Genomic DNA, 26,874 nt, shown 5'->3' on the forward strand with positions numbered 1-26,874 from the left:
CATTTTATTTTCTCTTTATTTCACAACTGGTACATACAGTTGTAGAAAATAAAAATGAACACAAAAGTAAAAAAATTAAAATCTCCCTCAATTCCGCTATTATGAATTTTTTTTTTTGTCTTTTTAGGGCCGCACCCATGGCATATGGAGGTTCCCAAGTTAGGGTCGAATCAGAGCTGCCAGCCTACACCACAGCCACAGCAACGCCAAATCTGAACCATGTCTGTGACCTACACCACAGCTCATGGCAACGCCGGACCCTTAACCCAAATGAGTGAGGCTAGGGATTGAACCTGCAACCTCATGGTTCCTAGTCGGATTCATTTCTGCTGTGCCACAATGGGAACTCCCAGTCATAGTTTTACATTATTAAATAAAAATCTGGTTTTAAAACAGTTTACAGAATATGTCATAGTTTTGTTTAGAAACAAAAATCCATGCCTCTCTGCTTTTTTCTTTAAAAGACATGAACAGTTTTTCTCTCTGGATGGGAACACTTTTCTTGTCTTCATTTTGCTTCTCTGTATTTTCTAATTTATTTTTTACAATGAAAATGTATTCCTTGCATAGCATGAAAAAACAAATTCAGTACACATTTTCCTCTCATCATAGATGTTAAGATAGAAGCAGACATCTAGGTATAGCAATGCGTCTTCATCTGGTGAAGAATTTTAAGGTCTAGATTCACACTTGAATGTTGGTTTTATTTTTCATTCAACATTGTGGTTGGGATTCTAGCAGAAGATAAAAACTGCACCCGGCTATAATGAGATAAGCACCATTTAGAAGAAAGATAATTGATGGTGAATTCAATTCAATTCCCCAGGGCTGGGATGCCTGGAGTCATTCTTGACTTTATTATCACACAGTTCTTCTCGACTCAGTATCTTGAAGCTTTGTGGGTAAAAAAGTCTGAGGACCATGTGGTGGTTACAATGAGTAATGACTCTTTCTTTCTTCTGGCTGGCTCTCTGAGTGGTTTATCATTACTCACGGCAGCTTTTAAACACAATCTTATCATCTATCTTCATTTTCTCTTTTGTACAGTAATTCCAATTGTCTTCCATTAATTTTTGCATGTTAACCTATTTGGCTTAAGGGGAATACTCAACCTCAATATTAGTATAAAAAAGAAAATCACATACGAGCATGGGAATTTTTCTTCTAAGAATCATTTTTGAGATGCTTTTGGCATATGAAATAGCATCCCAAATGGGAAGATAATATCCTTGTTAATCAAAAAACTATTTAAAAACTCAATTAACAGAACATTATGCTATATAATTAATCTTCATTGCATTTCACTGATTTCCTTCCCATCCCCCGCAACAAAGTTGTTAATACATCTTTGAATTTTATTGTAAAAATCAGGAGGCTATATTTCATAATATAAAGTAAGCTCGCTATAGAAGATAATCAGATGCTTTTTCTCTGCCTAAAGTAATTTGGTCAAAATCATCAGAAGTTTCTTCCACTCTAAGTAGTTTTGAATCTGCAGAGCCTTTGAGTGAAACTTAAGCAGAAAACAAAAATGGGAGAAACTGAAACAAATTCATGTGGTTTGACTTTCAGGAAATCAAGGTCAAAAAAGTAAACAAGGAGTTCCCGTCGTGGTGTAGTGTTAACGAATCCGACTAGGAACCTTGAGGTTGCGGGTTCGATCCCTGGCCTTGCTCAGTGGGTTAAGGGTCTGGCGTTGCCGTGAGCTGTGGTGTAGGTCGCAGATGCGGCTCAGATCCCATGTTGCTATGGCTGTGGCGTAGGCTGGCAGGTATAGCTCCTATTCGACCCCTATTCGCCTGGGAACGTCCATATGCTGCGGGTGCGGCCCTAAAAAAAGACAACAACAACAAAAAAGTAAACAAAATAATAAACACAGCTACGAGAAAGAATGAAGTCACTTGGAATCCATTAAAACTGATGCATGGAGATCTGGTCATGTTGAGATAAGCTCTGCTTGAGTAACTAAACTGGCTATTTCAGAATTGTCATTTTGGAGACTCACACAATGGCTTTTTACATTTGAGGGATTTTGGGGGTTCGTATGCATTCCAAACTTTCCCCCACTGTTTCATAAGATTAAAATAAAACTCACTGTAAAAACTTGGAAAATAAAACCATAAGAGGAACAAACTGACAAGTCACCCCAAATATACAATCGAATTTAGTCATGATCAATGTCTCGGTGTGCTTCCTTTCAGTCTTTACAAATGTTAATATATGTTTCATCATAATAAATACATAATTTGCACTTTTTTTTCCACTTAACATGCCAGCATTACCCCTTCTTAATAAATGCGGAGGAGAGTAAAAAGCAAATCCCTTGTTTCTTGATTTATATTTCAATGCATGCTGCTTAAAGACTCACACATAGGATGAAATGAATCACTCCCCAGCTTATCTTCTGGGAAGAGGGTGTTTATATATACTAATTTTCTTAATTGGTACGCCACTCAATGAGCACCCTTTTGTGTATGATTTTATTCTAAATTGTGTGGAGCAGAGATGGTTTCTTTCAGCAAGGGTATTAAGATACTTTAGGGTTGGTAACTCCTCTGTATAAAGGCTTACAAATCCCTAACATCCTTCCTCTCTGACCTATCTATGTATATCAACTCCTCCTGAGGCAACAAGTGCAAAAAGAGTTATGGAGGAAGAACGAGGAGAAACTATTCCTTGATCCCTTCTATGACGGGGTCTCCTCTCTTCCTGACCTGTGTTCCTAGCAGAGAGCTTGATGTTCTGCGTCAGAGAGTCACAGACATCCGCTTTTCAAACCCCCAAATATATTCAGGGATTAGCTTCTATTGAGCATGCCAAACACACAGGGACGGCAAGCTTCATTTCTTGAACTGTGTTCCCAGAGTAACATACAGTGAATTGCAGTCAGGAAGTCACATTCCAAAAACACCTGGAAATAATCTGCATTAGTCAAAAATTGCAGATAACAGGTTTCAGATAATTTGGTCATAAATTCGTGATTTTTTTTTTTTAAAGAATAACTACTATTTCCTGAGGGCTATCCTGTGCCAGGCATTCTGCTAGGCATCTTGCAAATATTGTTTCTAAGTTTTTCAACAGCTTGCAAGGCAAAAAGGAAAATGGCTAAGAGAGATTGAAATCCATGGTTTGCCAACTCTGTCTGTGAAAATACCAAACAAGACGAGTCACCTCCACGTACCATTAGTAGACAGAAGGAAGTAGGCTGCATTCTGCTGAGGGAGCCATCTTATTTTATTGATTTTTTCTTCGATTTCTAAACTCTTCAGGTAATCGAACTCGGGTTCATGGCTCTGGAATGTGCTGTAAACATTGTATTCACCCCTGCGATGGACCTGATTTTTACTCTGCAGGAAGGAAAAACACACACACACAAAAGATTGAGTCATGTACGCCAACCATAAATTCATCGAGTTCCTTCTTTTTTTGAGCAGAGTCATGAGGGGTGGGACAGGCAGGCCTTGTCTGAGGGGACTGTGGGCAGGACTGTGATGCCACAAGCTCCTCTTCGGCTCAAGGCCCTCAAGGGATCTGGTCACGCACCCTTGGTGTAAACACTGGTGCCTCCCGCATTTACATATTTTAATGAGTAAACTACATATATGAACTGCTGCACAAATACATGGTATACATAAAAATATATATGGAGGGGTTCCTGTTGTGGTACAGCGGAAATGAACCCAACTAGTATCCATGAGGACGCGGGTTCGATCCCTGGTCTCGTTCAGTGGGTCAGGGATCTGGCATTGCCCTGAGCTGTGGTGTAGGTCATAGCTGTAGCTCCTTTCTCCCAGTGATTCACAAGCTGTCTCTGTGCTCACATCTGTTCTGTTATTCATGTTGGAAAAAGGAGAGAGAGATCCCTAGCGTGGGAACTTGCATATGCTGCAGGTGCAGCCCTGAAAAGCAATATATATATATATGTTAAAATAGGACATGATTTTAAAATCAATATAAATGGAAGCTCTAATATTTTTTGTGTCCCCTTGGATGTCTTGGACACCCTTAGGAGTGAGCCATCTCATGCTGACGTCCATCAAGTCGTGTAGCAATCCCTTACCAAGAGCACAAGGCTATAGCACCTGCACCTTTTACTGGCCTTTCAAAATCTCATCAGATCCTCACGGAATCTCTGAGAGCGGGCAGGGCAGGGAAATGGACCAAAAAGGCTCAGAGGTATGAAAACGATGTCTCCAAGGTCACACAGCTTATAGGCAGCGGATCTCTCTCTCCTTTTTCCAACACGAACAACGGAACAGATGTGAGCGCAGAGACAACATGTGAATCACCGGGAGGAAGGTGAGACGTTACACCGCTTTCCCCCAGCTCGATGAGGCAGAGTACACACAGCAGGAACTAAATAAAAGAGGAGAGAACAGAACAGAAAGGGAAGGGGTGCAGAAAGGGGCAAGTGAAAGAAGCCGGGCGGACAGGAGGAAAAAGAGGGTGTGTGAGAGAGAAGGGAAGTGTGGAAGGGGGGTTCATTTCAGGTATTTTATTTTATTTTGTCTTTTTGTCTTTTTAGGGCTGCACCCAAGGCTTATGGAGGTTCCCAGGCTAGGGTTCCAATTGGAGCTACAGGTGCCAGCCTACCTCACAGCCATGGCAATGTCGGATCGGAGCCTCGTCTGAGACCTACACCACAGCTCACGGCAACGCTGGATCCTTAACCCACTGAGCAAGGCCAGGGATCAAACCTACAACCTCATGGATGCTAGTCAGGTCCATTAACTGCTGAGCCATGACGGGAACTCCCATTTCAGGTATTTTAGAATCTTAGGACCAAGAGCCTCAAGATTCCGGTTTTGGAAAACTGCATTCAAAAACTCAAATCCAGGTCTTATTAGACATCTGCCATAAAACCTTGACTCTTAATAAAAGGTTTAGTTAAAAATGTTCTATTTCTGGGCAGATTCTGAACATTCAATCCCAAGTCTCAACTGACTGATGGGTGATGGTGCTGATGGCCAGGTGTTGAATGTACCTGGGAAGTCACTGGGGTTCCTTGCACGAATTCTCTAGGACTTCACCCCTTCAGGATTCACTCCCAGAAGCTGAAAAGAGGCCTGGCCTGGCTGTTTTCACAGGGCTGTGTTTCTCAACCTCGGTATTCATGTCAAGCCTAAGCTTTGCGGCCACGTTCAACATTTAACTGCATGCTCCGGTCCTCAACATCGATTCCTCCTTGAACAAAACCACTCTCCTTTGGAAAACGTGCCCCCCCTTCATTCCACGAACGAATCAGGCTTCCCAAATGTTTCAGCGAATTCAAATAGGTGACACCTATAAATAGCTAATGGGAAACGCCGAGTGGAACATTACCGGCAACACGCTGCCTTGAGTAATTTATGCTAAATAGCTCCTCTGGTTTCTCTTTATCATCACTCTGAACCTAATTGGATTTTTGAAAAAATTGAAGAAGACGGTTTGCAAATCAATTTTAAAAGGACTTTAAAGGCTGACGCACTCGCTCCTCTCCTGTGTGCTGCAGAGAGCGGGTCCGCCTTTACAATACGTTTTTAAGAGTGTTGATTTGCTACCATCCCGATCAAACCGTCAAGTGTGTATAGTACGTGCCAGACCAATTAGCACCAGGAGGCTCCGGAAAAGCAGGAAAAATTCCAGGTCACGAAGCGCTATTAGCTCCTACTTGCCAACCACATTTTCATGTTTCCAGGGCCAACGGCAGAGGCTGGGCGGCTGATTTAACGGCGCACACTTGAATTTATACAGCATCCCGAGGGGTTCTGATGCCCTTATAGAAATTAATTGCAAATAATGTGCAATTACCAAATATATCACCTCTCAAGGAGGCTTTCCCATTTTTTTTTTTTTTTGAGGTGGGGGCTTTGAGGCACGAAGCCGGCTTTAATTTGCGAGGGAACTCCCTCTTGCGCTGGGCCTCCCTCTCCGCTGCACGGGGAGCATATCCGAGGCAGGCAGGAGCAGATGGGAGTTTCTCGAACACAGACTGGCCTGCTGGAAGCTCCAGGACCATGCCAGGGGAGGCCCAGGAAATCAAATGGGGCCATAATTCCATTCTGGCAGAACAGACTCAGATACCACCCCCCCCCAAACTCAATTTATAGGAAAGACAGAAACAATTCCTCGTGGAACCCACGTCTCAGGAAGAAATGGGCTTTTTGAGATTCACTGGCAGTTACAAGTCCTGCTCAGGATGCATGGAGCCTTCAGCTGCAGGGGACTTGGTGTCCCCTCTAGTCAAGCGCCAGCTGAATGCCTTGTTCAGATGTTGATTTTGTGGGATTTTTATTCCCTTAGGTGGGAAGGTGGAGGCGGGGTGGGGTGCGGGGGGCGTCTACCATTTTCTTCTCTCCTGACCCCAATTTTTTCACATCTCTTCATGTCTGTGGGGGAAGGGCTATAGCTTTTCTCCCAGATGTTTCGCTAGGAGCACCTGAATTTCAACAGCGGGAGGATGAACCGTACTCCCAAGGGAAGCATGATGTGTCACCAGCACCTGCGGCATTTGGCAGGTCAGATGAGAAGTGAGGTGCGTGGAACGGGCAATACCCGGGTTTGGAAAGATAAGACCGTGCCCAGAGAAGGCTCTCTTTCCAGGTGCTTGTGTGAGCCTGAGTGCGGAGCGGCTGAAGTTAATGACTTTTTGGCAGTTTTAGTTTGCAAGCCAAGCAGCAAGGTGAAGGGCGACACATGAGGATTAAGGAGCAGTGGGAGGCCTCCTGTAAAAAGAGAAGAAGACGGGCAGTTTGCATTCACTGCCACTTACCTCCTGCTCTCGTTGAAATATTACAACCCGACCCCCCTTGTCCCCTGTCGCTAGTAATTCTCCCGTGTGGTTGAATTCTACCGCAGAGATGATGTCAGCTGAAAAGAAGAAGACAAAGACAATTTAAGTGACTGCACATTCACTTCGAAACGATAGGTAATAGGCGTACTTTTCCGTGCATTTAAGGGCTTAGGGCTTTGTCTCTGGAATTTACCAGGGTTTTACGTTCTGCATTTCAAGTGCCACTCGAAGGGGCACTTGGGAAAGTAAATTCCACTGATGCCCACCCTGCCCTGTGGTTTTCTGGGACCACTGGAGAGAACCAAGCAAAAAGCACATTCAGAGGCTTTGGTTTGGGCAAAGAGAAAACGGATGTCTTTCTGGCTCAGGACAATGGCAATTTTCTTTGGTCATCTCTACTGACCACCGACTCTTTCCCCATCCCCAGGGCCTTCTACACGCCCCCTTCCTCTACACCAGAAACGTCCCCAAACGGGTTTCAGTTGTGGAATCCAAATGAAGGCTGAAGCTTGATGAAACAGGGCGAGGTGCTGGAAGCTCAGACACCGAAAATGCGGGAACCCAGACGCATCGATGGGAAACTCCAGGGGCTGCCCAATCCTCCTGCTTTTCTGGCAAGCCCACCACCCCTTCTGGAAGACCCGGGCCTTATTGCAGGGCCCAGAGATAGGCGGTGAGAAAACAGGGTCACGAGGGCAGAGGGAAGTGGGAACCGGCTACCCCATTTCTAAACAGAGAACACACACAGGCGCCAGGGACTCAGATCTCAGATAACTGCTGAAGGAATGCCAGCGGGCCAGGTCTTTCTTCAACGCTGGTTACCCCGGAGGCACAGGGACAGGTAAATTACCTATGATTGGATTTATTAGAGCTATTTTTAGAAAAATGTCAGAGGTTAATTCCTCTGCAATTATTCCCCTGCAGGGCTCCAACAATTGCTACCGAGAGTGCAAATGAGTTTAAAAGAGAGAGAGAAAGAAAAAAAAAAAAAAGGAGGCAGGGGAATTATGAGCGTGGCCTTTGACAGAGGTGCATTCTGAAGAGCACGTCCACGTGACGCCAGCAGGGGAAACAGCGAGGCGGGAAACTAAGGCAATTACCCCCAAATGACTCCGATCTCCAATCTGAGTTTAATGTCACCGTTGCAGGATGTTCTGGGTATGCCTGATTTATTCAGGTAAGTAGTGGAAAATTCTCCACTTTGCTTCTGTCCTTTTCCATACATGAAAACGCTTCTGACGCTTTGTGCAGAAGGAAAACGAAGAAGGCATAAACCATAGTCCCTTTCAAGCTAGGTGCCTCTGAAAGAAGAATTCATGATTTCTGATTTGGGGGCTTACGTGACTGACCCCAGCGGGAGTAGCTTCAAATCCTACAGGGCCACGAGATAATGTGGTTTGAAGGGAACCAGGTGAAGCTGAAAGCTTCTGTCTCCTCTTCAGGGACAAGTGGCTACTTGGCTTAAGCCAACTATGACCAGGAACGATTCCCTGTATGGCTAGACAGGCTAATTTTTTTTAAAAAAGAAGTTGGAAATCAGAGCTTTATGCAAAATCTTTTAAGTTTTATTTAGTGGCAACCCATTTCTTTTTCCTTCAGTGCTGTGACATTAAAAAACCCTTAAGGTTGTCTATTACTTGAAACTAGTTTGTGGGTCACCGGACTTCTTGACTTCTGTCCCCTAGAGCGTTTCTGCAGAAGAGGCTACCCCATTCCTCATTGGCGATCTCAACTGAAAATCCCATCCTTTTACTCAAGAGGGTCCCGCCACAAGAAGAGTCCTTGAAGGAACCACAAAATAAGCCCCACGGCTGCTGAGTTCCTGAGGTGAGCTGGAGTCAGTGCCCAGCGACCAGCAGGAAAGCACATCCAGGCTGACAAGCCTGCCCCTCAGTGAATTCTGAGCCTTTGTTATAGTTTGTGTGTCTTAGCAAAACACTCTCGTGTACAGAGTAGAGAAGTGTCTTTAATGTTTTCAGTTGCCTCAGAATATCCTGGTTGAAAAGCACTCGAGGTCCCACTGTCCAGCACAGGGGACTACATCTGTTCTCTTGGGATGGACCACGATGGAAGATAATGGCAAGAGACGGAATGTATATACATGATTGTAAGTATATATATATATATATATATATGATTATATATGTACATGACTGTGTCACTTTGCTGGATAGTAGAAAGTTGCATAACACTGTAAATCAACTATAATAAAAATTTTTAAAAAAGATTAAAAACAAAAGAAAAAAAACAAAAGCACTCCTAACATTAATTCATTAATTCTACCTCTGGCCTTTTTTTTTTTTTTTTATGCTTTTTAGGGCCACACCCACGGCATTCGGAGGTTCCCAGGCTAGAGGGTGAACTGGAGTTACAGATGCGGGCCTACACCAGCCACAGCAATGCCAGATCCAAGCTGTGTCTGCGACCCACAGCACAGCTCATGGCAACACCAGATCCTTAACCCACTGGGTGAGGCCAGGGCTCCAACCTGCATCCTCACGGTTCCTGGTCAGATTGATTTCTGCTGAGCCACAACGGGAACTCTGCTTCAGCTAGCGATGGGGTTACTCTTGAAGGCTCCTGACTTTGGGGAAGACTCTAAAGCAGACACGGCTGTTTCTTTTTACTTCCAGGCTCTGTCACATCCTGGAGAATGAGTCAAACACCCCCCAGGGAGAAAGAGGAGCTGGGAGCTATGACAGGGGTGTGGGGAGACCAGGCCTGGAGTGTAAGGACTTAGGTCTTTAGGGCTAAGATTCGGCTTCAGGGAAGCTTAAGCCCTCCCTCTCAGCAGCAGCATTAACACAGACGCTGGAGTTCTACTGGTTCCAGGGCTAACGCACTGACAGCTAAGAGATGGGCCTTCCCTTTTGGTGACATGGAGTGTCAGAAGGAAGAGGTAAGTACCTTTGTCCAAGGTCAGCCTCTGGCTCAGTCTCCAAGAAAATGCTGCTCTAAGGGAAACAGAACTCTGCCTTCCGGGGTGACATGCACATTATCTTTTTGCCAGACCCGTGACAAGGTTTCCACTCGCTCCTTAAGATCCACACAGGTCACATCGGGCTAGGATGCAAACCCGTCTCAGTCCCACGATCCAAGGTGTATTATTAGAAGTGTGCCCTGTGGCCTGTCAGGCATGGTCCCAGGTACAAATGCCTCTTGTGTTTTCCAAGGATTATCAGTATCTGTGCTGGGTCTCCCCTCGAGAACCCTGTCAGAGAAAGGCTGATTGGCATGGCAGGATTCTGAAATTTCTCAGTCCTTTTGCCACGTCCTTACCTTTATTTTAACCCTGTCAGGCCACTGGTCTGTATATCAGGTTGTTTATGTGCCTCCCTTAAGAGCACATGTCATTGCAGCTCAAGTTACTACCTGTTTTGAACTTTCATGTTTCCTGACTCATCCATCATTGCCAAGCCAGTAGGTGTAACCAGAATGTTTTTTTTTACTGCCCCATCCATCTTTGCATATCTTCATCTCTGACTGTTTAATAATTGACACAAAACTCATGAATCACCCCACATTCCAGTTTCAAGGTATAGAAAGTTCTGATACAATAGTCTTGTGTTTGCAACATGCTCTTGGTAGAGCAGTTTAAATGAGAAAACATACACAGCTTCAGACAGCGTAACTTGTGTTGCGTACAGAAAGCGACTATGATGAAAATAATCACCAGCAAATACAGGCATATGAAATGGTAACGTCATCTGAAATCACGTCAACAGAAATCAATTCGTCAAGTTCAACTAAAGTTCAGTTCATCAAGTTCAATTAGAGGATGTTTGCCTTTAAATGATAAGTGTATGTGACAACTCATTTTCATAAGGACCCAGCCCAATCACGCTATTACACCAAACGCAATCAACTTGAGCATTTTCTCTCTGCTCTTTGAAGACGTGGATAAAGTGCTTGGTTTGAACTAAAAACAAAAAGTGGAAGCCAAAAACAGTTCTAGAGGTCAAATGTCGTTACCATGATTTTTTAAAGAAAGCCTGGGAGGTACGGCGTTTGCCCTGCTCCATATCTTATTTGTGCTGATTTAATTTCCACAAGATGGTGGCCTGGTAACCCCATTTCTAGTTCAAGAGGCATTGTTAAGATCAAATTTTTCATTTTAAAAATCAATTCCCAGCATCCTTCGGAGGTTCCAGACTAGTAAGTTCATATGTCAAGTTTCCATCTACCTGAATAACAGAAATAGACTTGACGATGATAGCCATGGGATGGTGAGGCTACAGGAAAGGAAGGCCCCGTGTTTAGGCCTTAGACGACCCAGCACCACGTCCCCAGCGCTGGGCTGGAGCCTGTGCTCTGAAGTGAGTACAAGTAGGAAGCGACGCTCAATTCAAACAGCAGGGTGACCGCTTTGATAAAATGATGGCTCAGTTTAGACCTAGGACCTAAACCCAAATCCTCTGATGGGACAAGATGATACCGACTGGCTCACTGACACTGGCCTCTCAGCTTCAATCACAGGGAGTGGAATGAGAGGATAATGCAATTTAGCCTTCAGAACCCATTAAATGTTTGCTCTCTCATCTTGCAAACATTCAGGAGATTACACTGTAAAGTCGTATACCCTGCTTGCATCAGCTGACGAGCTCTGCCCACGCAATATCTGGCTTTCTTCCTGATGATGAGGTCAGTTCTAGAAGCGTCTTGTGTTTCTTCAGCCAGGACAAGGGTATCAGGAAGAATGGAAAGGAGGCTTCACAGCAGATGACAGGGTGAAATGGTAGTTGCCACAACGTTTGCGTTGGGAAGGGTTTGGGAGGCCACTTCCAGGCGGAGGGGCTGCGACTACTTGGCACTGGGTCCTGCAGTGGGGGGAGGTGACGTGTTGAGTCCTTTGTCACTGCTACCCAGGGGCTAATAGCTAGACAGGCCATCTTTGTGGGTCATTAGACAAACAGGGCATTCTTAGGGTCCCCAGTGGGACTTATAATGACTCCGCCCATCCAGCCAACGCTGTGGTCTTCTTGGGTTCCAGTTTATAGTCCAAACTCAGCACCCATTTTCTCCGATAAGTTTTGATAACTGAAATAGTGTGTTGGAGTTTATTTTCCACCAAAACACTGGGGAGGGAAGGAAGTTTGGTTATGGCCAAACAAGATATGCCCAAGTACTGCTAGTGGAATTATGTCCAAAGGGTCTTGTTGAAAAGATGTTAATATACGGTAAAATTAAAGACAAAGAATCTTTAATAACACAATATGTGTCAAAATATCTCAATATCATTAAAGTATTTTCATTTTAAAATATATTTTTAAACTAGTAAAGCAATACACAATTCTTAAAATGTCTACTAATACCAGGATGATGAATAGAAAATAAAATGAAAAGTTCCCATTGTGGCGCAGCAGAAACGAATCTGACTAAAAACCCTGAGGTTTCGGGTTCGATCCCTGGCCTCACTCAGTGGGTTAAGGATCTTGTGTTGCCATCAGCTGTGGTGTAGGTTGCAGACACGGCTCAGATCTGGCATTGCTGTGGCTGTGGTGTAGGTTGGCAGGTGCAGTTCTGATTCAACTGCTAGCCTGGGAACCTCCATATGCCGCAGATGTGGCCTTAAAAATACAAAGAAAAAAAAAAAGAAAAAAAGAAAAAAAAAAAGAGAAATATTGCCCAAAGAGAAGAGTTAACTCCTATAAACACCTACACACAAATAATCATAGGAAAATGTCTGTCAGGGAGAGGGGGAAATGATATTAGGTGTAAAATGTGAATGATTAAATTTATTTTTTAATAGACTTCTAATTTTTCAGTATTTTCTAATTTTTTTACTCTGACCATAAAAGCTTGAACAACTTTAAACCTGTAAGCAATTTTAATTGATTTTCAAACTGAATACAAGATTTTAGCATTTACCTCAGTGACTTTTTAAAAATGTATTTTTTAATTCCCTATAGTAAAATTCATTTTTTGTGGGATATGGGTTTATGGATTTGGATAAATGCATATAGATGTGTATCTTCCACCACCATCAAGAGATAGAACTGTTTAATCGCTGCCCTCTTCCCCCACCCCCCTCAAAAAGGAAAATCTTCATACTGCCCATTGTAGTAAAGAATTTTTCAAAAATGAGTACAATTATGGGCGTAAAATGAGCTGACATGTCTATCAGTGCTTCCACAGGTTTAAAGTTCTGTGTAAACATAGAGCTTTCATACTGCTGGTCTCCAAACCTCTGCTCAACTCGATTTGAAGCCAATGATCATTTTCTCATGGGTCAGAGTCAAAGATTTTATTTTTTAATCTTACTGTTTGTTTGGAATTCTGTTTTTATAGTGCTCTGAAGCTCAATTCATCAATATATCTTTGTTAACCTGCATCACAGGAGTTCCTGTTGTGGCGCGGTGGAAACGAATCCGACTAGGAACCATGAGGTTGTGGGTTCGATCCCTGGCCTCGCTCAGTGGCTTAAGGATCCGGCATTGTCGTGAGCTGTGGTGTAGGTGGCAGATGTGGCTCAGATCTGGCATTGCTGGGGGTGTGGTGTAGGCTGGCAGCCATATCTCCGATTAGACCCCTGGTCTGGGAACCTCCAAATGTCGTGGGTGCAGCCCTAAAAAGCAAAAAAAGCAAAAAAAAAAAAAAAAAAAAAAAAGGAACAGTAGGGACCTGCATCACAAAATAGGTTTATGCCTGAGGTTTTCTGCCCCTGGATCCAAAGGACGAAGGGAAGATGTATTAAGATGCTGCTGTATTTGGTTCAGTGCATTAATTTCCTTTTTCTTTTTTCTTTTTAGGCTGGACCTGTGGCATATGGAAATTCCTGGCCCAGGGGTCCAACTGGAGCTGCAGCTGGGGCCTTGACCCATTGAGCGAGGCCAGGGATCAAATCCGCATCCTCACAGAGACAACGTCGGGGACTTAAGCCACTGAGCCACAACAGGAACTCCCAGTAGCATTAATTTCTTAACTTGACGCTATTTCTCACATTCCTTCAGCTTGGTCCTAGAGACAGAAGGAGTATATAAACTTCTGAGAAGCGGTAACAAATGGATCTAATCTCACTCACCAATTCTGATCTGCTGGCAGAAGCTGCCTATGAGGTCAGAGCTGGGCTTGGTGGGAGAGTATTGTGATCTATTAGTCATGTCTGTCACAGGCATAGGCATGGAACAGGCTGCGCACATGCCACATGCTTGCTATGCTGACCTGCCATGTATAATGTACACAATCTGTCAGCTCCAGAGTTGTTTCCTTTGTCACCTGACTGGTGTCTGGTATTTAGACACTGAATTCTTTTCCTTTTATTTGAATATAATTAATTCTGTGCATACTGGTTTAAACTTCAATCAGGAGTTGGTAATTCTCCCTTTTTATTTTTTTAGGGCTGCACCTATGGCACATGGAGGTTCCCAGGATAGGGGTCCAACTGGAGTTGTAGCCTTCAGCCTATGCCACAGCCATGGCAACTCGGGATCAAAGCTGTGTCTGCGACCTACACCACAGCTCACGGCAATGCCAGATCCTTAACCCACTGAGTGAGGCCAGGTGTCAAACCCGGGTCCTCATGTATACCTGTTGGGTTCATTAGCTGCTGAGCCATGATAGGAACTCTGCTGGTAATTCCTACAGGTAGATGGGGCCAAGAGCCCTGGTTCCTAAGATTGTTTCACAGGTGCTGCTTACTGTGTAGCCACAAGCAGAGTGCTGGAAAATGGGCACAATTTAAACGTTGGCCCGCCCATGTAGACCAAGCTCATTAAGAGCAGGGAATGTTCTGTGGCCAATAGGCTTGGTGGGCTACTCCTCCCCAGTAACTTTCTTCCTTGCTTACCTACAAATGTAGAGGCTGAAAAACACAGGCACTTGCTTTCCAGCCTCCCGTATGGCTAGGGATGGCTGTGACCCAAATATGGCCAATAAGCATATAGGAAATTTTGCTGGAGGGCAAGGAGGTAGAGATTCTTCCCTAAATAAAGTGAAGGAAGCAAGTGACAAGAAGACTTCTGGCTGCCCTGACATACTTCTTATAGCCCACTGCCTTTGTATGTGGTTATATGTGGCCACATGTGGAGCTGTGGCAGCCATCACGTGACCATGAGGTGACAAGTCTGAGGCCAAGCCAAGAGACAGAGTACGACAGATGGAAGAAAGAGACCATAATCTTCATGACATCAACGAACTGTAAAAAGCTACCTTAGGAATAGCCTATGTCTAGACTTATTCAGCAAAAGACATCCAGTTGTTTAAGCCACCGCTAGATGGACTTTCTGTTATTTGCATCTGAATGCATACTAATAGATGTCTTTCCATCTTTGTTTTCCTCACAGCATTTTGTGCAGGGCCAGATTATTACTCTGTGTAACTGGAAAAAATGATCTCTTCTCCTGCCACCTCCACGCACAAGCTCTCACAGGCACCTTTTCATTTCACTCAATCACATAACCAATTTCCCCTGCACTTGCTTAGCTCCCAGCAGTGAGGTGTTTGTCTCTTCCCCTTCCCCTGTGGGGCAAAGATGCATTCGTTTTTGACCATTCAAATATGAAAGCAGCTTACGGGGGTAGAATGCCTATCCCCATACAATTTATCATGGTGTCCATCATAAAATTATGGCTTCAAAGGGACTCAGCCATCCCCTCTTTAGGAGCCAAGTTTCTCCCTGCTAATGTGTAGTAAGCCCCCCGTGCTTGTTGAGCTGTGAAAATCCAGATGGTGGGAAGCAGGTGAGTTATGAATGCCATGCTGTTTCCATTAAAAGGCACACAGCTTCCCTACACTGACCAAATCCCCAGCACCCACCAGGTCTGAGACAACGCAGGACCTGTGGGTTGATGGAGGCTGCCTTTCATTCAAAACAAGCTGCTGCAATGAGACACTGAGAAGAGAGAATTTTCCTATAGGGGAACCAAACTTGCTGAAAGGGCAAAGGAATTTTTAAAATTATAAGTCTTCCAAGTACAGAAAAAGCCAGTGGAAAATTGGTAGCAGTCCAGACTTGCCTACAGGGCTGCGTGGTTCACAGTACAATCTGCTGTCCAGGTGTCTGCCATTTGTCACCCACTCTCTCAGAAACAGAGGAGTAATTAACTCTCAGGCCATACAAACTCTGCCAATCATTCAGGTCTATTTTCTATACAATATGGGACCATCTAGCATTACCCCAAAGTCAGTGGGACCCCAGGTCCAAGAAGAAAAATCTCCTCACATCTGCAGGGGAACAGACTCTGGGAAGGCTGGAATCTATTGTCAAAATGTTTGCTGTGCTGGATACTCTGACATTAAAAAACACATGGCACCTGCCTTGTGGGAGTTAGAGATCCCATTTTTGTGTGTGGCTCTAATATCGTTTCTTTTTTTTTTTTTTTTTTTTTTTTTTTTTGTCTTTTTGCCTTTTCTAGGGCCACACCCGCAGCATATGGAGGTTCCCAGGCTAGGGGTCTAATCGGAGCTGTAGCCGCCAGCCTACGCCACAACCACAGCAATACAGAATCCGAGTCACATCTGCAACCTACACCACAGCTCATGGCAACGCCGGATCCTTAACCCATTGAGCAAGGCCAGGGATCAAACCCTCAACCTCATGGTTCCTAGCCAGATTCGTTAGCCACTGCACCACGATGGGACTCCTCTAATATCACTTCTTAAGAGAAGCCTTGCATGGCTTCTCCCCAAACCCAGACAGCTCCCCTTTGGGATGCAGGTTGACTGCTGCCCACTCCTCTCCTCCATCACTGGCATCACTGCTAGCAGAGTCATTTAAAACGTCTCTCTTGGTCTCTAAGATGTAAATTCCACAGGGAACTTCTTCATGTTTGAGCCCTCAGTGCCTAGCTTCGTGTCTTAATATATAATAGATGCATCCTATTTTTTTTCCTTTAATTGATCACCAAATGAGAGCCAAAAAGAGTCAACACTGAAGTGGAGCAACACATAGAGAATGGATAATGATAAAGTGCTGAGGAACACAGCATTCACGCTGGATGAATGTTAAGAAATATTTCTGGGGAGTTCCCGTTGTGGCGCAGTGGTTAACGAATCTGACTGGGAACCATGAGATTGCGGGTTCGGTCCCTGCCCTTGCTCAGTGGGTTAACGATCTGGCGTTGCCATGAGCTGTGGTGTAGGTGGCAGACGCGGCTCGGATCTCACGTTGCTGTGGTTCTGGCGTAGGCCAGCAGCTACAGCTCCGATTAGACCCCTAGCCTGGGAACCTCCATATGCCACGGGAGTGGCCCAAAGAAATAGCAAAAAAGACAAAAAAAAATATTTTTAAGGGGTGTAAGGCAAGAGGAAGGTCTTATCTGAAACAGTGAAGATTTTATGACTTTAGAGCCTATGGATTTATCAGTAAAGAACAGGTTTTGTCCTGAAAAGGCTTTGTACCATTGGCAGGTGCCTATGAAGCACAGAAAGAGAAGAGAGCAAATGGATTGGTGAAGACATGGCACTGGGAGACAGAGCTGGTTGGGAGAGGGCATGGAGATAACAACAGGAAAACCCAAGGCAGATTTTGAGCAATTAGGTCTGAGATGCAAGGAATCTATTTAATGAACACCTATTATGTGCACATCATGGAGCTGGGTACCAGGGATAAACAAAATGCCTGGTCTTTGCCTTCAAGGAGCTGTTGATCTAGAGGACTGAGAGGAAGTCACAGAATGGGATACAGCCAAACAGTATTGGAGAAGAGGTTGTTCAAAGACCCTATAATGAAAGACCTTGAGCCACAAAATGAGAATCTCAGTTTTGATCTAGAGGGCAAGAGAAAGCCATTCCTGGAACTTAAAGTAACTTGCATCTCATCTCATACCTACTTTCAAAAATCTCTTGTATTTCTCCAAAGGACAAATTGAACATGACATATGATATGCCCCTTTGCTAAATTCTAGGGGAACCTAAAGAAAAGAATGAAGCATGTAGAAGGAAATGATTCAGATTTTTTCCCTCCAAAAACATGAGGTTTTTATATCAAACAGAATAAAGATGCTGCTAACAGTTCATCAGGCATTACACTATGAAGGTTTTTCAATGGTCTCAGCAAAGAAAATATTAGCAAAAAACAAGTATTAGAACCAAATGTGCTGTTTATAATTCTATGAATCAGTATTTCTCTGTCTGTCTCTTTCCTCTCCCCTACCCTCCCACCTCACCCCCCTACTTTCCCTGGCTAGGAATGTGGTGTTTGAAATTTAGAATAAAATATTACTCTCTTTTGGATAATATCCCTATTTTAGGGCATTGGATATAGTACTTCACACATAGCAGGTAAACAGGAAAAGACAGCATAAATGCATGTGTTCATGTTTATCATCAGCCCAACACAACCTGTAGTAAGTATTCATCCAGCAAAGGCATTACAGCCCCTTCTTACTGCTTTTTCCTATCCACTGAAAACTGGGGATTTAGGAAAATCCATTATGTTCGATTTCATGTTCCTACAGTGGTTTAGACCCCAATGAATAATGAAAAACATGGAAACGTCAGGAAAGACTGACTATTGATAGAATCATTCATTCCATTTATGCACTTAGCAAATATTCGCTGAGCTCACCTGGTATGTGTCCATTGCTATTCCAGGTATTGGATATATAAAAACGAATAAAGTAGATACAATGTCTGTCCTTAGGGAATCTAGGTTCCATTCTGGAGGAAAGATAATAATCAATAAACATCATAAATTATATCATATGTTACCCACTATGGGAGACAAATATAGCCGAGTATGGAGTGTTAAGATGGGCGGGGGGTTCGATTTTAAGCAGGGTGGTTTTGGCAGGCCCCCCTGAGCAAACTCGAAGGAGGGGAAGGAGATTGCCATGTGGGAATCTTAGGAAGAGTGCTTTAGGAAGAGGTGGGAGATGTGCGAAGACCCTCAGAGAGCAGCACACATGTGCCAGGGGACCCAAGTTGCTCTTGCAGGGCAGACAGTGGGAACACGAGAGGTTCAGCTAATGGAGAGTCTCGTAGACTGTAGCAAGCGCTTTGGCTTGTGCTGAGAGTAAGACGGGCATAACCATGGCAATGAACTTCATACCACTGAACTCCTCCCTAAGAGTACAGTCGACCCTTGAACCGCACAGGCTGGAAACACACAGGTAGGTCTACTTCTACGTGGATTTTTTTCAGGAGTAAATATTACTGCACCACATGGTCCACGGCTGGTTGAATCCTCAGGTAGGAAGAAACCAGAGATACAAAGCACTGACCATAAATTATACCTGGATTTTTGACTCTACACAGGGTGGGAGCCCACAACCTCTGCACTGTTTAAGGGTCAACTGTAGTTAACATGGTAGATTCTGTTTTATGGACATTTTACCACGGTAAAAAAAAAAAAAAAAGTAAATGAAATGGAAGGTATTGCAGGGTTGGGGTAGAGAAGAGATACAGTCTATTGTATAAGCATCGGTCTGGCTGTCGTGCTGAGGGTGGAGGTGCAGCCATGGAGCGTGGCTCCCCGAGGGGTGGCTCAAGCCAAGGCCGTGGCTGTGGAGGTCAGATGATGGACTTGTACTGAGAAGTGACCTGCCAGGATTTGCTGATGGACAATCCTGGTGGGTTAGGGGGTATGAAGAATGAAAGAGAGGAAGCAAGGATGAGTCCAGGAGTGTTTTGTATTTGTTTTTTTTTAATTGTAGGTGCATACCCATGGCATATGGAAGTTCCTAGACCAGGGATTGAATCCGAGGGGCAGCTGCGACCTACGCCACTGCTGCACAATAGGATGTTTTACTCACTGCACCAGGCCCAGGATCAAACCTGAGCCTCTGCAGAGACCCAAGCTGCTACAGTTGGATTCTTAGCCCACTGCACCATAGAAGAACTCTGAGTCCAAGGTTTTTGCTCTCAGCAACTGGCAGGATGGATTTACATCACTGAGCCAGAAGTCTGTGGGTGAAGCAGATATTTTGGGGTAAGATTAGACATTCAGTGTCAGGTACATGAAGTATAGAGATCTATAAGCCAAGATACTAAGTAGATAATTGGAAATAAGGGTTGGAATTCAGGAGTGGGGTCTGAGTTGGTGATAGAAATTTGTTATATACATGGGCATTTCAGATGTTGTTTCAAGCCATGAGACCAGATGAGACTTCCAGGAGTGACGACACTAGAAGAAGCAAGGGGGACCAAAAGCTGACCTCTGGGGTATGCCAATGGCTAAAATATTTGGAGAAGAGGGAGAATCAGGAAAAGAGACAAAGAAGGAATAGCCAGTGAGACAGGAGCAATGTTAAGAAAGCTTAGCATCCCGGATGCCAAGTCAAGTGCAGAGGAGAGTATCCATCCCTTCAAACACGCTGATGGGCAAGGTGAAAGGCTTTGGTTGACCTCTGGGCTTGAATCACCGAGGTCACTTTTGACCTTGACAAGTACAGTGTCTTTGGCACAGTGGAGTGAGTTTCAGAGCAAACGGGAAAAGTGGAACGAGAGACAGTGACTGCAGACAACCCTTTCACGGAGTTTTACTGCCAAAGGTAGCCAAAAAACGAGGTGGAAGATGTAAAGGAAGTCAGGTGACAAAAGTGTTCTTGCCACGTCCCAGAAACAACAGCCTATGTACATGCCAATGAGGACGTTTCCACAGCCGGGGAAAATGAATGGTGAAGCAGAAAGGGGGGAATTGCTGAACGAATAAATGAACAAATGGGTGAAGAAACTAACCACCGAGGGGGTCTGGTCCACCGCTAGCCGCTGAACTAAATTCTGTACAGGTTCAATTCCCACCCATGGTCAACACACAGGCAGGAAGAAAAACGCAATTGAAGCTCTATTTTAACAGGATTCTTAAAACATGTAGTATTGTAGGAGACTCTCCCATAAATCAGCACCTTAGAGAGCCACGTGATCTCTACGAGAGAAAAGCAACTTCCTGGTTCTCTGTTTCTTCCTTCTCTCTTCTCCTTCCGATCTCTCCCTTTTCCCTCTTTTCCTTCCCCTCTCCCCCACATCCCAGCCTCCCCTCCTCTCTCTCTTCTCTCTTTTTCCTTTGGAAAAGAAGAAACAGAGAGCAGCAGGGGCTTTATTCCTTCTGCTTGGACTCAAGGTCCATGACCTCCTATTTGCCTACCAGGTAGGAGGCTGCTCACCTGTATGTGCTTTAAAATGATGCGTCTACTGTAAGATCACGTCCACACGGGTAGGTAGCCTGACTCCTCATGGCCTTTCTTAACTAACTCTACCCATGACTCCTAATATCTTACAGAAAGAAATGAGTCTGTCAGAGGGGGAATAAAAAACACCCACATTCTCATCCTGCCCTGTGGAAGACTTATAGACACTTTGCAAATGGCAGGCCCACATGGTGGTGCCAGGAACTTTCCAAGTGATTTGCAGAGCTCCCTTCCAGGAAGTCAGTCTTCAGTGGAAAACTCTTCTTCTAGCTGTACATTCCTTTATTATAGTGACTACAGGGAGTGGAAGGCAACTGTCAGGCAGACGACTCACGGACACGAACTAGCTATTGACTTGGCCTCGAGATAGTTTGGTCTCAGGAAAACACCAGTCCTGCAGAGTTTGGAAGAGCAGCGTTTTTCTTTGAAAGGACCATTTACTGAACTGACCTACTGCAGGCCAGGCTTAGCACAAAACCCTTAATATGCCTTCTCTTCCTAAATCTACATCATCATTCTCATTGACTAAACACCTGTTCTGGGGAGGGTCTGTGCTTTGTATTTAATGTCATTTAATTGTCACTCAAAATCCATGATTTCAGTATCTTCCTCCATTTTTTCAGATGAGGAGATGGTAGCTCAGAGAAGTTAAATAACTTTCCCCAGTTTGAAAAGCAAATGGTTAGTGGAGCAGAGATTGGAACCCAACTCTAGTTCCAAGTTCTTAACCTGCCTGTTGGGTCTTGCTACCTTTTCCTCTGCCTTCTTTTTTTTTTTTTTGTCCCTATTCCCTTATGTCTATCAATCCTTTTTCCTCCCGATTCTTTCTTAATCTTTCACATATAGTTACATGCTGTAATTCTTCTTCTTCTTCTTTTTTTTTTTTTTGTCTTTTTGCCTTTTTCTAGGGCAGCTCCCACAGCATATGGAGGTTCCCAGGCTAGGGATTGAATTAGAGCTGCAGCCGCCGGCCTACACCACAGCCACAGCAATGTGGGATCCAAGCCGTGCCTGCAACCTACACCACAGCTCACGGCAACGCCAGATCCTTAACCCACTGAGCAAGGCCAGGGATCGAACCCGCAACCTCATGGTTCCTAGTTGGATTCGTTAACCACTGCATCACGACGGGAACTCCCACATGCTGTAATTCTTAACACGGCTCTTCTGGGATCAACTTTGCTTTTCTATCCCATCCTCTGTGTCCTTGACTCTTCAGCAAAGTTTAACTCTTTAGGCCCCCTAAGCAAATACAGTCTCTGATGACCAACTGTCATATCATTTCATTCCCCCAAAACATTTATTCCATCTCTTGTGTCTGTTGACATCTTCCTCTCCTAGACAGCATGCCCTTAAGGGCAGGATCTTATTCACTGTTTTCATCTGGACGCCTTGCCTAGTAGGGGCAAGGCCTTAGAAGGTTTGCACAGGAGTTCCTGTGGTGGCTCAGTGGTAGCAAACCTGACTAGTACCCATGAGGATGCGGGTTTGAGTGGCCTTACTCAGTGGGTTAAGGATCTGGCATTGCCATGAACTGTAGTGTAGGTCCCAGTTTTGGCTCTTATCTGGCATTGCTGTGGCTGCGGTGTAGTCTGGAAGCTGTAGCTCCAATTCAACCCCTAACCTGGTAACTTCCATATGCTGCACATGTGGCCATAAAAAGCAAAAACAAAACAAAACAAAACAAAAAAACCCAAACAAACGGGAAGGGAGAGAGGGTTTGCATAAAAGTTCTGTTGAGTGGCTGGAAGGAAAAAAAAAGAACACATGAACCCTTCAAGTCCAGGTCAGACGCCACTCCCTCCCTCAAATTTTCTGTGAGCTCCACTAATTGGAAAAACAGCCCTTCCTCCTTTTCTCTCTCTCTTTTTTCTTTTTTGGCAGCCCCAAAGCACATGGAGTTCCTGGGCCAGGGATCAGATATGAGCCTCGGTTGGGACCTGGGACCTATGCCACAGCTGTGGCAACACCAGATCTTTTAACACACTGTGCCAGGCCAGAGATTGAACCTGCGCCCTTGGCACTAGAGAGATGCCACTGACCTTGTGCCACAGTGGGAACTCCAAACAGCCCTTCCTCTTCCCACTCCTTGCAACTTTGTACTTTTCCCGTGTTACCTGTGATGCTCTCACATCTGTGTGTGTTTGTTCTAGTTTCCTTACTGAAATGATCTCACTAAGGGCAGAGTTCCTACTGTACTCATCTTTGACCCCACCAATAAATAACTCGTAGGATGTACCCTCTTTCCTCTCCCTTTCAAGACCCAGTTGAAAAATTAGTCTCTTTGGGAACCAAGGAAGGTTAGTTTCCACTTAAAACTTCACTAACCTAGTTGGCCTCTTCTTATGGGCATGACTCATAGTATATTGGATTACAGTGCAAGGGTGATAAACTGTTTGAATATACCCTGTGTGTGTGTTGTCTCCTTAACCAGATTATAAGTTCCCTGAAGACAGAATTATATTTATTTCTTTAATAGACAGCATCTTTGTCAGTATCTAAGATCTCATTCCGTGTACAGCAAACAGGACATAAATGGTCCATATTTGGAGATTTAGGACTCTCAACAGGGCACTCGATTGTTGGCCTGTGTAATGCATATGACAGTTCTCCCCTAAACTTATAGACAAGTTCCATTTTTGCCCACAGCTTAGTATTATTTTTTAATGGTTCATTACAATGGGCACAGAATCTGGGACATCTCTGAAATGAAACCAGTACTTGAGAAATCAAGCACCAAGGCCATTGTCAGAAGCACTCCCCCCAAGCATAGCAGACGGGTGAGGCAGGGAAATAGGACCATATTTCCATGTCCCTAAGAACTCTACTTGTGGGGACATTTCAAGCACCGATTCCTACAACCTAAGTTATTGCCTTTGGAGGGTATGAAAAGGCCACTAATTATCAACTGCAGTAACAAAATTCCTTTCTCTCCAACACACACCATAGCAGGTTTTAGCCTTTTTTTCTTTTTTTTTTGGGGGGGGGGTGTCTTTTTTCTTTTTAGGACCGTACCTGCAGCACATGGAGTTCCCAGGCTAGGGGTCCAGTAGGACCTGTAGTCTCTGGCCTATGCCAGAGCCACAGCCATGTGGGATCCAAGCCAAGTCTGCGACCTACACCACAGCTCATGGCAACACCAGATCCTTAACCTACTGAGTGAGGCCAGGGATTGAACCTGCATCTTCATGGATGCTAGTCGGGTTCCTTAACTGCTGAGTCACGATGGGAACTCCTAGCCTTAGTTTTGATGCATTATTATTTCCTCCACAGCCCATAGGAATGTTGAATGTCAATACCTTATCAGGCAATAGGAGGAATAAACAATCGCAAATATATTGCTTCTTCAACTGAAATTAAGTCAACAGTAAAACGTAGCTGTTGTGGGATAACATAGCTTTTGCTATTTTATTTATAAAGTTGTGAACTGGGCTTTTCTTCCCTTTCACACCTCACCTTCAATCATCTCTCTGACCTCCCTGCCTTGCTACCTCCCAGCATTTATGAATGCTTTCAGGATTTCATAAATTCCATGCTTTTCCCACACATTGGGGTCTGCAATCACACTGCTCCCTTTTTTTCCCTAAACTACCTACTGTCCCTGTTTTCTTTTCCCTGACGGATCAGCTATTCATTTCTAAATTTCAGCTTAAGTAGCACCTCCTGAGAGAGGCCTTTTCTGACAGTTTAAAGTCACTCTACAGCCTAAAGTCACCCTAGACGGCCCTTTGCTGGATCCTGTTCTTTCCCTTTAAAGCATCTGCCAGAATTCGCCGTCATATATTTGGGTGTGGACTGTTAATGTCTGCCTCCCCTATAAGACGTTACAATTCACCTGTGCAGTGATCATAGCTGTTTTTTTCACACTGGTATTCCTGGCCTGCAGCCCAATGTGCGACACAGAGTAGATGCACAATGGTCAGTAAAAGCATAGTTTCCTGGAATATTTGTTAATAGTTCCTGCCTCATCGCTTGGGTTCATATCCTATTTCTGATATTCTCTTTCTCTCTCTCGCACACGCACACTTGGTTTTCAGTCAAGAAAACTGAAGCAGGGTGTAGCAGGCCTGTGTGATTGAGAAAATGTAAACACCAGTTCAATCCGCCTCATTCTTCTTAAAATCTATATTTGCTTCATCCTCCTCATCCTTAGCTAATCATCCCTGAAAACACATGCAGTGTACAGTGTATGCACACACTTCGGATTCTTAATTTTTGGCCCGTCTCTAAACCCGTCTCCACCCTTTCCATTTTCAGGAAGAAAGGCAACAGAGCACCAGAGACTGGGTGGGAAGGTCTTTATATGCCAAGAAGTCTGAGCCAGTGAACCATTTCAGGCAGGCACGCAGTGTGAACTGCATTTCCCGCTCGCCGAGGAGGGATTTCTGGATTAGACTGTTCACTAGTGGCTAAGCCAACTTCTCGGGCCCCTGCTCTGCATCCTGGAGTTAGCAAAGGGCTGCAGTGAAGGCAGCTTGAGTGACAGGTGCCCTTGAGTCACCTGGAGTAACAGCTGAAATAGCAGCTCTCCAGAGGCACCAACCAAACCTTAGGCTCAGGATCCCCGGAGAACACACCGCTGAAAACGAGGTTTGGTGTCAGTTGAAAACTCTTTGTTGGGCACCTTCTATATGCCTCACTGGGGGCACTATTTTGAGAAATAATTCTAGAAGGTGGTCAATAACAGTTTCTCAATGCCAGTTTAAGTCTCAGCTTCATCGCTTACTAGCTGGCTACTCTTGCATGTATCATATATCTTTCATCTTTCTTTTCTTTTCTTTCTTTCTTTCTTTCTTTCTTTCTTTCTTTCTTTCTTTCTTTCTTTCTTTCTTTCTTTCTCTGTGTCTCTGTCTCTCTCTGTCTCTCTCTCTCTGTCTCTCTCTGTCTCTCTCTCTGTCTCTCTCTCTCTCTCGTCTTTTTAGGGCCACACCCTTGGCATATAGAGCTTACTAGGCAAGGGGTTGAATGGGAACTGTATCCACTGGCCTACACCACAGCCACAGCCACATGAGATCTGAGCCACGTCTGGGAACTACACCACAGCTCATGGTGATGCCGGATCGTTAACCCACTGAGTGAGACTAGGGATCTGACTCGAGTCTTCATGGATGCTAGCCAGATTCCTTTCCGCTGAGCCATGATGGGAACTCATAAGGTATGTTTCTTAAGGTCTTTCTCCCCATCACCTCATCTGGAAAATGGGAATGATATTACACTGAGGATTCAATGAGTAAACTGATACAGAGCACTTAGAATGGTGCCTGATACACGGAAGCACTCAGTGTTAGAATAACATGGGAGTTCCCTTTGTGGTTCAGTGGGTAACGAACCCAACTAGGATCCATAAGGCTGCAGGTTTGAGCCCTGGCCTCGCTCAGTGGGTTAAGGATCCAGTGTTGCCGTGAGATGTGGTATAGGTTGCAGACATGGCTTGGATCCTGCGTTGCTGTGGCTGTGGTGTAGGCCAGCTGTAGCTTCAATTAGACTCCTAGTCTGGGAACCTCCATATGCTGCAGGTGCTGCCCTAAAAAGAGAGGAAAAAAAAAAGGATAATATTTTACCCAAAAGTAATGCAGTGAATGGTTAACAAGAGATAACCATTTAAATATCAGGCAGACACTGTTCAGTTCTGCTGATTATAACTAGTGAGACTTTGGACAAGTTATTTGAATTCTCCAAACCTGTTTCCCTATGTTGAAAATAAGAATAATAAGTCAACTATACCCTAATAAAAATAACTTTAATTTTAAAAAAGACATAAACAACTAAGAATAATATTAGCATCACTTTGGAGGTGAGTTATGAGGATTAGACGAAATAAGGGAAGGAGTTTATTAGCATGATGCCTCGCACGTGGGGGGTACCCAATAAATATGACAGTTTGCTGTTATTTCTCCAAACAGATCCCCCCACCTTTTTTTTTTTTTTGGATTTCAGAGAAGGCATAATAAGGCTCCACAGCTCTGCATCACCAAAGTTTTCACTTGACACCAAACCTCATTTTTGGCTGCGTGCACTCTAGGGATCCTGAGCCTA

General features: G+C 44.4%; 1 protein-coding gene across 18 annotated transcripts in view; it reads right to left on the reverse strand.

Annotated features, from left to right (window-relative positions):
• PPP2R2B (protein phosphatase 2 regulatory subunit Bbeta) overlaps positions 1-26,874 on the reverse strand; it is a 474,608-nt gene that overhangs the window by 106,845 nt on the left and 340,889 nt on the right. For 14 of the 18 annotated variants that reach the window (XR_014836472.1, XR_014836473.1, XM_021080843.2 and 11 more), the window contains 2 exon segments: positions 6,752-6,849; positions 3,182-3,347 (listed from right to left, as the gene is read on the reverse strand). Coding sequence is in view for 15 of the 18 variants with exons in the window: in XM_021080843.2 (XP_020936502.2) it covers positions 3,182-3,347; positions 6,752-6,849 (264 nt within the window). In the remaining 3 variants the exon portion in view is untranslated. 18 annotated transcript variants of the gene reach the window in all.

This window comes from Sus scrofa, chromosome 2 (assembly GCF_054392235.1).
Source record: "Sus scrofa isolate SSC_HxYL_T2T_F1_AM1 chromosome 2, Sscrofa_HxYL_maternal_Yorkshire_Landrace_v2.0, whole genome shotgun sequence".
NCBI lineage: Eukaryota > Metazoa > Chordata > Mammalia > Artiodactyla > Suidae > Sus > Sus scrofa.